The sequence below is a fragment of the Gracilinanus agilis genome, chromosome 2 (assembly GCF_016433145.1).
Source record: "Gracilinanus agilis isolate LMUSP501 chromosome 2, AgileGrace, whole genome shotgun sequence".
In the NCBI taxonomy this organism is placed as follows: domain Eukaryota; kingdom Metazoa; phylum Chordata; class Mammalia; order Didelphimorphia; family Didelphidae; genus Gracilinanus; species Gracilinanus agilis.
In genome coordinates, this window is record NC_058131.1 from 226859961 (window position 1) to 226874378 (window position 14418).

The 14418-nt window shown below is 39.0% G+C and overlaps 1 protein-coding gene across 1 annotated transcript in view; it reads left to right on the forward strand.

Moving 5' to 3' along the window:
* Positions 1–12656, forward strand: part of GALNT14 (polypeptide N-acetylgalactosaminyltransferase 14) — a 116218-nt gene extending 103562 nt beyond the window's left edge. Inside the window, exons 12-13 of the mRNA XM_044659592.1 lie at positions 9602–9721; positions 12185–12656. Coding sequence (XP_044515527.1) covers positions 9602–9721; positions 12185–12343 — 279 coding nt within the window. The 3' untranslated portion in view covers positions 12344–12656. The remainder of the gene's footprint in view (positions 1–9601; positions 9722–12184) is intronic.
* The last annotated feature ends 1762 nt before the right edge of the window (positions 12657–14418 follow it).

Below are 14418 nucleotides of genomic sequence, written 5' to 3' on the forward strand. Positions count from 1 at the left end.
TATTTTCAAAAAATGGAAAAGCAGAACAAAAAAATGAAAATGAAAATGAAATGAATGAAAAGAAAGGACATTGATAGTGAATACATCCAGCTCCCTGCCCCCTCTGCTGTTACTTGCTCCCACTGACTGAGGGGACAGCTGCCTCACTGGCTAGAGTCCCAGGAGTAATATCCTTGGTCTTGCTTTTGCTAAAGGATTTAATTTTCCTTTCAACATAGTAGTAGGTATTAGTGTCTCTACATATGTGCACTCATGTGAGTGTACATGCATGTGCGGGAAGGAAAGGGAACATTAATAACTTATTGTAATTTGACCAAATGCTCTCCAAGATAAAGATGTCATAGGGAGTTTCAGGCTGGTTCCCTATTGGTACTAAGCCAGAGACAACAGCCGCTAGTGCAGCCACCGCTGTCTTCCTGGAGTCAGTTTCTGACTCCAGGATTCATTTAATAAACCCATTCATCATGGGCTATTCCAGGAAGCCTGACAAGCTGCAGAATGAGAATCGGAAACCTCTTAGACTGCAGGCCTTCTGCCTTAGGTCCTGGGCCATGGGCATAGCTCCTCTCTTCCCTCCCTTCCTAGCAATGTGGCCACTGATCAATGTTCCTCAGGAATGTGGTCAGGCTGAATTATTTAATTGCCAGTAAAGTACCTGCTGATGGGAAACCAAGTGTGAGGGCTGAGATCAGTGCTTCATGCATCTTTTCATACAGGCAGCTAATCAGACTTTGAAAAATGCTGCTGAGACATTCTCCCTCTCATCCTAGTGGGAGTATCCTAGCTTCCTTTTTCTTTTCCTCTTTGAGACATTCCATCTTTGCTTTAGTTTTTCTCTTTATAATGCCTTGAGAGGAGGAGAGACTTGCCAATGGATTTAGCTTAAGGTAAAGCTGTTCCAATATTTCATTTAATACAGGAAACTTCAAAAGAGGCATCCTAGTGACAGGTGTCCCCTCCCATGGAAGGCTCTCTTCCAAAAACAATTCCAAGTCATAGAAGGAATTCTATTTGCCAGCTTAACGAAAAAGCCTTCTCAAGCCAAGGATTCATCTTGACATTCTCAGCCTTCTCACTGTCTTCATACCTCTGGAAGCAGTCTCTGTGTGGGTGTGAGTGTGGGTGCTAAAATGCCGCTCAGCCTTTGGAGAGCTCCTTGGCATCTTTCTATGGGACACTGCCAACATGCAGGCCTCCCTACCGAAACAGCCGGATCTAAAAGGGAAGCCGAGAAGGAATTGGGCATAGAGAGAAGTTTTGGATGTTTGGACTCCTGGGTTTCTCTTCTCTGGTTGATGATTGAAGATGCTAAGCTAATTGTTTTGCTGATATCTCTGAGAGGCCCCTCTCAGTATGAGTGTGACCATTAACACTGCCCTAAACTGAAGTCAATGCTAGTGGCTCCCACTTATCTCTAGGATCAGATATATACACTGATGCATATTTAAAGCCTTTCACAACCCAGCTCTAACCTATCTTTTCAGCCTTATCACACATTTGTTCCTTCTATGTACTGTAGTCAAAATGGCTAACTTCCTGAACCTCATGCTTTATAGTCATCCTCTCTCTGCTACTACATTGGTCATTCTCCATGCCTGGAATGTACTTCCTCCTGAACTCTATCTCCTAGAATCCCTATGCTGCATCAAGGCTTAGTTCAAGCTACATAATGCGTTTCCTAATATTCCCAGCTACTAGTGATTACCAAGGCAGCTAGACGACACAGTGGAGAGAGTGCTGGGCTTGGAGTCAGAAAGACTTACCTACCTGAGTTCATATCTGGCCTCACACACTTACCAGCTCTGAATGTGAACCTGAGCAAGTAACTTAACCCTCTTTGCCAAGGTTTCCTCAACTGTAAAATGAGTTGGAGAAGTAAAGGGCAAACTACTCCTGCATCTATGACAAGAAAACCCCAAATGGTGTCAGATATGACTGAAACAACTACTAATGACTTCTCTAAATTATTTTCTATGTGTTTTGTATATCCTTAAATTTGCACAGATTAGCTCCCTCAAACAAATATACTCTTGGGGGCAAGGGTTATTTCTGTTCTGCTTTGTATCTCTGGTATTTACCATAGTGTCCAGTACATAGTAATATAGATACTTATTGATTTGATTATTTAAGGATTTTTAAACTAAGGAACTCGAAATTTAAATCCTAGCTCTTTTACTTAACTAGCTATGTGGCAACTCTCTTAATCTTTCTGAATGTCACATTCTCCATCTAAAAAAAATCATAATTGAAATAGATGACCTGCCTGTCAGGCCCCTTCTAGGTGCTTCCAAAACACTGCCTGTATGTTGTCCCAGAAGATGTTCAAATTCAGAGACTAAGACCCCATGTTAGACTGTCTGACTTTCCACCCATAGAGTTCTAGAACTGGGGAAAAGAAGCAAGACAGGATCCAGTTATCTCATCATTTCAGTAATCTCAAAATCCAGAATAAATGTTGGGACTGATGAGAAGCCCCAGATGCAGAGCTGCTGAGACAGCCAGATCAGGTGACTTAGCAGATTCTAGGTCCAGAGAGTCTACTTCTCAACTCAACCATTGCTTGCCCTGTGACTTCAAATGAAGTATTTTAGTTGTTTTCTCATTTGTAAAATTGGAATTGTGAGGCTGTCCCATATCATAGAGAAGTAAAGGGAGTAAACTAACAAATTTTACAAGAAGCTGTTGTTCAATGATGGACTAGACTGGTAAAAAAATCTATTTATTTTTGACTTAGTGGAAGCATAGATTTAGAGACAGATGGGATGACGATGATGATGATAAACATTTACCTTGGAAGGGCAGACTGGTTTTGAGGCTGAAAGTTAGATCAGGGGCCAATCTTACATAGATCAGTGTGCACCAAGATGCCTATATTTAGGGGTATCAAAACAATCAAAATATCAGATACAGGTTGATTTCATGAGGACAACTGAATGTAAGACAAAGTTTGCACCAAAAAGCCAAAAAGACAAGAGACTCTATAGGTCAGGACCTGGAATGACAACAAGTATCGACATGGCAGACAGACCCAAGAAGTAGACTAATAATGTGTCATGTTCAAGAAGGGCTTATTGGTCAAAGCAACTTTCTGTTATGTTCTCTAATAAAATGTGAGCTTCTTAATAGCAAGCAACCATGTTTTATGCCTGCCTTTGTATCCTAATATTTAGTATGCTGCCTGGCACATTTTTTCCAAGTATGTAATTTAGTTTTATTTACAATACCCTATAAAATAGAATTTTAGAAACTTTTATTTTCATTAATCATAACCAAACCAAAAAAAGTAAAGGTTCAGGAAGGAATTTTAAAAATGAAATGTCTACTTGATCAGCCATGATTGGGGAAGGAAGGCACATAGGCAGAAATATCTCATATGTAATGATTTGGGAAAGCTGGATATTAGTGAGGGAGGGAACATTTCATAAGGAAGTCAAGACTGGATGAAGGGAGAGAGGTGAACCAAGAACAATGGAAGAGAGATGGCTTCTAAAGGAGACTTTCACTGGTTGTACAATACATACTGTAGTGCAAATAGGGTACATGTTAGCCCTGCAAGGCCTTGTTGCAGAATTTCTGACAGTTGAGAAGGGTTTAGAATTTTGAGGAAGTTCAGTTGACCCGGGAGACTTGTGGAGAGTAGAAGGGTCAATCTGAGCTCTATCTTTGGATTGGAAACCTGACCTATATTCTGCAGCTTTTTTCTTTAAAAATGGTTAGCTTAACTATTTCCTTTGAATCTCCCTAACCTCCCTTATTCCCCATTTTCATTTTCCCTGCCTGAATTTCTGTGAGGTTTTGAAAGGAGGGTAGATCGGAGTGTTAGTTTTAAACTTCATAGTTTAGATAGTCAAATAGAGTTTACCCTTGTTACAAATTACCTATTGAATCATTGTATCCAACTTTCCTAACCCTATTGATTATAAAACCACTTGAGAGCTGAGTTAAGGTAGGTCCTTTCTCAGTTTCACATTCCTGTCTCCCTCCCCACACCGGAAGCTTTCTCTAGGCAGCTGTTAGGGTTACCTTGTATCCTTCATCCCTTCCAATCAACCCTAGAAATCAATAAACCCTGTTTGTCTTTAATCAAAACCTTTGGCTACTTCATTAGTTGATTGATAAGAAAGGGAAGAGGAGAGAGAGGAACAACCTTCTCTCTGGGTTCTGAGGGATTGAAGGTGTCCATTTTGGAGGAAGTACAATATTAATACTTCCTCTGAACTGTTCCTTTGTAAACCTGAGAAACTGACTAGCAGCCCTCTAGTCGGTTTCAAGCCATTCTTGGCCAGCCCTAACCTTTGTCTGTAGAAGTGACCTTCCTACTTGAAGGGCTCAGTCTGTTTCCCTTAAGTGTCTCAGTCTCAAGCCTGTGTCCCAGTCTCTCCCAGGCTGTAGCTGTTTGCTCAAAGTATCTCATCCTCTCCCTTGAAAACCTTTATACCTCCGTGTTTATATTTCCTAAACTCAGTCATTCCCTTACTACTCCTATCACCTCAATTTACCACCTTTACCATTATATCTTCCTTATTCACTTTACTGCCTTAGGGATTCACAAACCCCTATCCACGGTACCTTATCCTCTATTCCAACCATACCTCTGCCTTAATTCCCTTGATTACCTCTAGCCTATTCCCTTAATTACCTCCAGCTTTTGGTCCTATATCATCCATTGCCTTATTCCCTCATTACATCCCTGCAATATTCGCTTACTACAATAGAGGTGCAAAATACTCATCTTCTTAAAAAAAAAAAAAGAACCTTTCCTATGCACCACATTCCAAAGGTGCACACAACAGCAGGAATCAATCTCGGATAATTAGGAAAATTCATTAGATTAAATAGTCCTAGGGGCTGTACATGCTGGGGATAAAACCCAAATTCCCCAGGTGACTTTTATTAAGGAAATAGGAGCAATTCAAAGGGCTTTTTCCAGTTGGGCTTCAAATCCAAGCCCCACTATTATCTGAAAGATGGGACTTGAATGAAATGGAGTAGGAACAGCAGTTCTACTTCTAAGTGAGAGGTGGGGGGAGGTGAGGAAGAGAAGGAAGGACCATGTCAAACTCAGAATCCTTGGTTGCAGTGAGAAGACTCTACCCATTAAGGATTGAATGAAAAAGGGTTCGAGAAAAGCCACACCTACTGACTGACAGAGTATCTCATTAGGGAGTCAGAATGGTACAGAGTGAAGAGTACCGGATTTTAAATAAAGTGCTCAGACTTGTGTTTGAATCTTGGCTCTGCCATTTACTGTGTGAACTTCAGAAAGTCGATTCATGGGATTGGAAACAGGGAAAGGACCCAAGATACAGCATAAAGTAAGAATTTTTGCCAATGTGTCCCAAAATACCCTTCTACAACAACTCTAAAAGCATGTCAAACTGAATTCTGAGTATATGTACACCAAATGTCATATCATCTAAATTCTTGAAGGAAAAGTTAAATGAATTAAAGGAGGAAATAGTCAATCTACACTAGTGGAAGAACTCTAATTACTCCTCTTAGGCTGAAACAAAACTAACCATAAGCAAAAAAGAATTGAAAAAATGATTAGAATTTCCAGAAAATTAGATATGATAGCTCTCTAGAGAATACTGAAGGGGGATAGAAAGGAGTATGCCTTTTCTCAGCTGTACATGGCAACTTTACAAAAATTGATCTTTATGTAGGGCATAAAACTATATGAACACAATTACAAAGCACTATTTACATAAATAAAGATATTAAAATAATTGAGGAAATGTTAATATTAAATATTAAATTCAAACATGTTAATATTAATAACTTATGTTTGGACTAAGAATACATAATAAAAATGAAAATACTGCCTAAATTAATGTACTTTTTCAGTGCCATGCCAAATTATCTAAGAATTACTTTATAAAGCTAAGAAAATAGCAAAATTCATCTGGAGGGAAAAAAAAGACTATCAAGGGAATCAATGAAAACATGTGAAACTGGACAATAGTATGGTAGAAACTAGGTATACACCAACGTCTCACACTCTGTACTAAGGTAAGATAAAAATGGGCATGTGAGGGGCAGCTGGGTAGCTCAGTGGAGTGAGAGCCAGGCCTAGAGACAAGAGGTCCTAGGTTCAAACCCGGCCTCAGCCACTTCCCAGCTGTGTGACCCTGGGCAAGTCACTTGACCCCCATTGCCCACCCTTACCACTCTTCCACCTATGAGACAATACACCGAAGTTAAGGGTCTAAAAAAAATGGGCATGTGACTTAGACATAAATTATAAGCTTTATATATAGGCATATAGATATATGAGGACATAAATTATAAGCAAATTAAGGGAGCATGGAAAATTATCTGTCAGATCTAGGGATAGAGAAAGAGTTCATGACTAAACATGAGAGAATATTGAAGAGAGTTAAATGTATAATTTTGATTACATAAAATGAAAAAGTTTTGTACAAACAAAACAAACATAGCCAAAATTAGAAAAAAGAAGGAAACTGGGGAGAGGAATTTGCAGCAAGTTTCCCAAACAAAGGTCTCACTTCTCAATTATATAGGGAAGTGCACCAAATGTATAAATAGGAGCCATTCTCCAACTAATAAATAATGGCCAAAGAATATGAAAAGGCATTTTCGGAGGAAGAAATCAAAGCTATTAATAATCATGTGAAAAAATGCTCCAAATCACTTATAATTATAGAAATTCAAATTAAAACAACTTTGAGGTACCATCTCATACCTGTCGTATTGGCTAAGATGACAGAAAAAGGAAATAATATGCTAGAAGGGATGTAAAAAAAATAGGCATACTAATGTACTGTTGGTGGAGCTATGAACTAGTCCAATCATTCTGGAGAACAATTTGGAACTATGCCTAAAGAAGTATAAAACAGTGCTTACTCTTATCCAGCAAAACTATTGCTATTTCTATATCACAAGGAGATCAGTGAAGAAGGGAAAATAATCAAATATTCAAAAGCCATTTAGAAAGTTATTTTTGTGGTGGCAAAAACTCGTAAATTGAGTGATGCCCAATAATTGGGAACCCAATGAACAAGTTGTAATACATGAATGTGATGGAATACCCTAATGCTATAAGAAATAAGGAAGGGAATGGTTTCAGAAAAAACCTGGGAAGACATATGAATGGATGCAAAATTAAGTGAATAGAACTAGGAGAATAATCAATAGCAACAGCAATATTATAAAGATTTCAACTGTGAAAGACTTAGTAATTCTGATCAAAGCAGTGATCTGCCACAACTCCAAAGGACTCCTGGTGTAAAATCCTACAGATACATAAAATGCAGATGAAAACGTTTTTCCTTTCTTTTGCTTGCTTTTCCCTTACCCCCCAAAGCATAGCTAATACAAAAATGTGTTTTGCTGGCTTACTGTGTATATATGAAGTGGGAGAGAGAGAGTGGAGGGAAAGAGAGAATTAAGAACTGGAAATAAAAATATGACTTGAAATCTAAAAATAAATAAAGTCCATCCACCTCTCTTGGCTTCATTTTCCTCAGTGGTAAAACAAGAATACTGGACCAGATGACCTCTAAGGGTCCATTTAAGTCTACCATTCTAGGTCATTTATCCTTATGTCACCTGTTTAAGGAAGAGAAAGGGCAGGTTACTGAATTATGACCATTTACAAGAAGAAAGGAAGTCTTGTCACCCACAGTACCCACCTATATCCACATGTTTATCTCACAAGAAGGTTGAAAAAATAGTGAGCCATTTAAAGAGAATTTCGGATCTTCACATGAAAGATGTAATATAAATATAACCATTTGTCTTGATAAACTACACAAATTTCTCTTCCTTTCTTACTGACAGAAAATCTTTTATCAGTCCTTAGGCTTAGCCCTGTGAAAAAGAGATCAAGGTGCTGAAATGCATCAGCCTGGAATCATGAGAAAAAAGAAGCATTGAATTTTTAGAGAATCTATATTTGGATCTTTAATGACATAGCTAGGTGGTACAGTGTGTAGGACTCTAGACCCTGGACTTGGACTCAGGAAACTGAGTTCAATTCCTGAGTCAGATGCTTCTAGCTATGTGGCCCTGGGCAAGTCACTTTATCTTACTTAGCCTCTAATCCAAATATGTAAAATTGGGATAATAATAGTACCTTCCTCCCAGGATGATTGTAAGATCAAATGAGAAGTATCTGGAAAAAGCTTTGGAAGTCTTAAAAATGCCATTTATTCTTTTTATTTACAATAGTAGTAGTAGTAGTAGTAGTAATAGCATTTGCTACATGATTGTATATTAATCTCTTAATCTTTTTCTCATTTTCCTCATCTTTCAAAGAATAGATTTGGAGTCTATGACCTGAAAAGTCCTTCTAGCCCTTAATTCAATTAAATTCAGTTGATAAGGGCCTGCTAGAAGCACTACACTACTCTAAATTCTGGTATATGGTAACACAAAAAAAAAAGGAAAGAAAAGAAAGAAACAGTGTCTAACCTCAAGGAACTTCCATCCAACTACAAAGGGATAATAGTACACAGATAAATAAATATAAAGTAATTTTGTGGGAAAGCATTAACAAATGGGAAGTGAGAGCAGAAAAGACTCCCTGTATGACATGGTGTCTAAACTAATCCTTCAAGGAAATTATAGATTCCAAGAGGTTAAGGTGAAGAGAGGGAGAAAATTCCAGGCTGGAAGACACCCTATGCAAAGACCCAGAGGCAAGAAAAGGAATTCTAAGTTCAGGGACTAACCAAGCAACCACCTTCACTGGAGAATAGAATACATGAATAAGACTATTGTGAAATAAATCTAGAAAGACAGATTGAAGTCTGATTGTGAAGGACTTTAAATGCCTAACTGTATTTTAAAGCAGAGGTAGGAGGGTGCCATTTGAGCTTCTTTAGCAGAGAGTGATATGGTCATGTCTGTGCTTAAGAAATATACATTTCTATCCACTGCCAGAGAAAAAATTATTGTAGTTGGATAGATGTGGACCAAAGTCTTTCATATCAGTGTGTTTATGGTTTTATTTGGGGGTTTTGATTTTGTGTGCTCTTACAACAAGAACCAGTATGGAAGTGTGTTTTACATAATAATAAAAATTAAATTCAAAAAAAATTTTTTAAAGAAATGTAGATTTTGTCACTGTGGGAAGGATAGTTTGGAGTGAAGAAAGACTTGAAGATAGAAGAAAGATTTAAATCTTTTAAAAAATATATTTAAAAAAATAGATTTAAATCCATTGACCTTTCCTTTTTAGAGAGGTTCATAGATGTAATCTCCCCCTAACTTTCCCCCCAAGTTCCTCTCTATCTGTTACTTTCTGACTCTCTCTTCTCTTTTTTCTATACAGTCTTTCTCTGTCCTTTCCTTTGAAAGATACCTGTTGTTATATGATCCATGTCACTCCTCAAAGCCTTGAATTAGGGCAAGACTATACAAAGAGAAGGGGGACATTGGCAATAGCACACTGCCTGGCACTGATAACTATTGATCGCCTTCTACTTGCAAAGACCCTCCCAAAACAAATATGAGCTGTTGTCACTGTCATCCTCAATCACCATTTCCATCCTTCTCTTCCTTATCAGGACAGTCTTTCAGAATCCCAGCATTTCCAACTTTTAACCCTCCTTCATTTCCTTCTCCTCTCTTTCAGGAATGGGCTTATACCTATGCCCAGCAGATCTGCCAGCAGCAACTGTGTTTGTCAGTGCACATGCTTTTCCCTGGCTCTCAGGTGCAGCTCTCTCCTTGCAAGGAAGGAGATGATAAACAGGTAAGAGTCAAGTCGGTCTATTACAGAGCCCAGCAACATTGCTTCAAGTCATTGGGTTCTACCAGTGAGCCTCAGTCATAGGCTTGAGAGAAGGAAGAGATAGGATACCGACAATATTAGAAGAGGAAAAGGAGAGAAAGAAAATCTAGGAGGCATGCTATAGATGATGAACCACCAAAAGAGACAGAGATGGAGCAGATGAGGAGGAAGAGAACCTGGAGAAAAAAGTGTAATAAAAGCATAGGGAGGAAAGAGTATAGAGGAGGAGAGGATAGTCAGCAATGTCAAATATGGTCAAGGGGATGTGGTGATTAAGAAATCATCTGTGACTTTGGAACAATTTCATTCGAGTCATAAGGTTGAAAGTCAAATTGCAAAGAACTGAGAAGAGGAAGCAGGGACAATAAGGGAAGGTAGTGTTGTTTTTTTTTTCAAGAAGTTTGACTGAGAATAGGAAAAGAAATAGAAACAATATCTTGAAGGAATTGTAGGGCCTAGTGAAGGTATTTTAGGAAGGGGGAGACTTGGACATGTTTATTTTTTTATTTTTTTAAACCTTTACCTTCTATCTTAGAATCAATATGGTTTATTGATTCTAAGGCAGAAAAGTGGTAAGGGCTAGGCAATGGGGGTTACGTGACTTGCCCAGGGTCACACAGTTGGGAAGCATCTGAAGTCAGATTTGAACCTAGGACCTCCCATCTCTAGGCCAGGCTCTCAATCCACTGAGCTACCCAACTGTCCCCCTTGACATGTTTAAAGGCAATAGGAAAGTAACCAGTAAATACAGAGAGATTGAAGATTAAAGAGAGGGAATAATTGAAGGAGTAATCTACTAGAGAAGATGGGAGGAGATGATATGTAGACCACATGTAGAAAAATTGTTTTTAGGAAGAAGGGACATCTCATTATCAAAGAGTAGAGGAAAGGAAGAGAAAGCAAGAAATGAGTTTATGGTGTTCTAAAATGAGAAGAAGAGAAGAGAAGAAGGCAAAAGACCTCAATTTTCTCAGTGAAGTAGGAAATGAGGTCCTTAGCTGAGAGGGGAGAGAAGGTGAGGAGTGGGAAGCTTGAGCAGAAAGAAGGAAGTTTGGAACAGTTTCTATGGGAGGTAGATAGGAAGATGCAACTTCAAATGCTACCTTCTGAGCAATATTGACTTTGTGACTGTGGGTAAGTCATTTTACCACTCCATGGTCAAGTAACTAAGACACTTAAATTACTGAATAGTTGCTGGCTGGCACTAGGAAATGGAGTTACCTATACCAGTGGTCTAAAACTCCACCAGAAATGAGAGCTATTAAACCATAAACAAGATTTTCTGCTGCCCATGTTTTCACTTTGAAAATCACCTAACTTTAGGTATGTTCTATTATATTTTTATTTATTTTGCTAAATATTTCCCAATTTTATTTTAATCTAGTTCTAGCTATTCTTGGGACGGTGTCATCTATGGGTCTTACGTTTGGTGACTTTGCACTACACCAATAAAATTTCAACCACCCTCCCACCCCCCAAAATTTGGGGATAGTAACTTTTGTAATACTAATAACCTCTCATTGTTGGAAAACAGAAATAAGATATAAATGTATTGTTTTTATGAAATGGTTTTTGCCTTCAAGGGGTTTGCAATCTAGACTCAAGCCTATAAAAAGACTTAGTACTCTGTGGCTAAATGGATAAGAGCTTTATGCCTTCTTGTTCCTCCACAACAGAGAATATGTTTGGTTTTCCTGATCATTGTAGGGTATAAGTCATCTGAAGCTAGTACTTCACTGAATGCAGGCAGATACCAAGTGACTTTTGGGCAGCCAAGACTTTCAATCCTAACTATCACTTGATCCATCATCGAGAAGCCAAGCTATTCCATATTTGTCTCCATGCTTTCCCTACCCCCAACTCCTGCCATACCCAATTGTTTCTATATCCAATAGCAAGTTACAATATAAAGTAAATAGGATGTAGAGTTTGAGGAGCTAGGTTAATATCCTTCTCCACCAGTCTCTATATGACCTCAATCAAGTCACAAAAGGTCTCTAAGGCTCAGTTTCCTCATCTGTAAAATGAGGGGGTTTGATTATTTCTAAAATTCCTTCTAAATCTATTCTCCTTTCCCCACCACCCATGTGCTCACCGATATAAAGTTCTTTGATTGTTTTTGTGAATTACTTTGCTCCCCAAAGCCTCTTCTCAGGTAAGATATCTTCTGCTAATAAGCTTTCCTGGCAGACATTGACTTTATATGTGTGTGCGTTTTAATTTGAAAAAGGAAAACAACAACACACACTTGCCTGAGCAATTAGTTGCCTCTTTATTACTGTGTGAGATCAATTCCCTCGAAGGTCTCAGCCATATACCTTAAGCTTTTTGGATTAGGCTATAGCTCATGGAGTTGTTGATAGGGAAAGGGCTATTAGTCAAGAAGATCCCAGTTCATTCTCTCTCCTCTTTCCTTTTTTCTAGAGATGGACTAAGTCTGGCCCCCGCATCAAGCACATGGCCTCCCGCCTCTGCCTAGACACAGACATAATGGGAGATGGCAGTGAGGACAGCAGGGAGATGGTCATCAACCCTTGTGAAACATCAGTCATGAGCCAGCGTTGGGACATGGTGTTCTCCTGAGCAGACCTCTGTGGACAGACTCAACTGGAAATTGACTCTGGGTGGGCATGAAGCAACTGCCCAGAAAGGAATAATTCAAGATATGGAAAGCTGTGGGAGGCCTAGGAAGCCATACTGGAGTGGAAAGCAGAGACAGAGCCACATACAGAGAATAGGAGTGGCCCTCTCTGTGAGGATGGAAGAACAGATGACATGCTGAGCAGTGCCTCAGAGATCACAAGCTACAAGGGAAAAAAATCCTCTGTGTTCTCAACCAGAATGGAATTCATTCCAGCCCAGGCTGGCACCTTTGAGAGAGAGAGAGAGAGAGAGAGAGAGAGAGAGAGAGAGAGAGAGAGAGAGAGAGAGAGAGAGAGAAAGAGAGAGAGAGAGAGAGAGAACCAATTGGAAATTGCACATTTGTTATTTGTTTTTATTTTTCTTTTGTTTTCTCTTTGCAACAGAAACAGAGCCAATGGGGAAACCTCTTGGTGTCTTCTGGCAATGATGACACCAAGGCTTAACCAGAGATGAGGAGGAGTAGATGTTTGCAGACCAAATAAAGACTATCAGAAGTCAAAAGATTCTGTCTGTATATATGGATAAAACTTCAATTTGCTCTAGGAAAAGATGTTGTTAATACAGTAAAATTTCCATTTCCAGGATATCCTGGGAATGGAATATTGTGATTAAATGGATTATTGGCTTCTTGCTTTAGTAAAGAGACTATATTCTGTTTAGTAAGTAGAGTCTACTGAGCATAATTAAAGCTTCCTTGGTTTCAGAAAGCCCTCCAGTACACAAATTCATCACTACGAACCTCAGTCAATTAATCAACAAATATTTATTAGTGCCTGTTATATGCCTGGCAAACTGCCAGGTCCTGGAGATATAAAGACAAATTGGAGTAACCCCTGCCCATAAGGACCTTATATTTCATCAGGAAACAACATGCATAAATGTGTGTGTATGTGCAAAATATATGCAAAGTAATTTTTGGAGAGGGAGGCACTGTAGCCAAGAAATCAGGAAAAGATATATGTAGGGGGTGGCACTTGAGAAAAGTCCTGAGGGAATCCAGGGATCCTAGTGGCATGCATGAAGAGAGAGGGCATGGGGATGGAGGTAATCGTGGAAAAGGCATGGGAATGGGAAATGGAGAGTTATGATGAGGAACAGCAGGAAGACCAGTCTTGCTAGATCATAGAGTATGGGAAAAGAAAGAATATATAATAAATTATGGAGGACTTTAGAAGTTGTGAGCCATATAGATTGCTTAGTGGTTAGAGAACCAGGGCTGGGGTCAGGAAGACCCAGGTTCAAATCCAGCCTCAGACATTTACTAGCTATGTCATCTTTGGTAAGTCACTTAATCTCTGTTTTTCTTGACCCCCCCGGGGAAGGAAATTGCAAACCATTCTAATACCTTAAACAAAACAGCTCCAGATGGGGTCATGAAGAGTCAGCTATGACCAAAAAGACTCAGCAACAATGACAAAGACCATATAAGGAGTAAGTTAATAGGAATGGATATTCAAAGAAATAACTTGAATAAACTGAGTAAAGCAATGTGGTCTAGTGGGAAAAGCTCTTGTCTTGGAATCAGAAGCTGACTGAATTTTAAACTGGACACTATTAACCTATGGAATTATGGATTAGTCACTTAACATTTCTGAGCCTAGATTTTTTCATCTGAAAATGGAAATAATAACAGGAGATGCTTCTTTATAGGGTTGTAATGAGGATCAAATAAGTCAGCATATTTTAAGTTTGGGGGGAATCTAAAGAATGTAATAGGTGAGTTTATCAAACCCCCTTTTCCTCTTCCCCACTTGGGCATGTTTAAAGGTAGTATGGAAGGAACCAGCAGATAGGGAAAGATTGAAGGAAAGAAAGAAGAAAAGAAAGAAAGACAAAGGAAGAAAGAAAATAAGAAGAGAAAAAGGAGGGAAAGAAGGAGGGAGGGATACTTGTTTCCTTACTCCCTGCTTTCTCCTCTCTTTCCCTCCCTCCTTTTCTCCCTCCCTTCCTTCCTTCCTCCCTCCCTCTCTCCCTTCCTTCCTTCCTTCCTTTCTTCCTTCCTTCCTTCTTTCCTT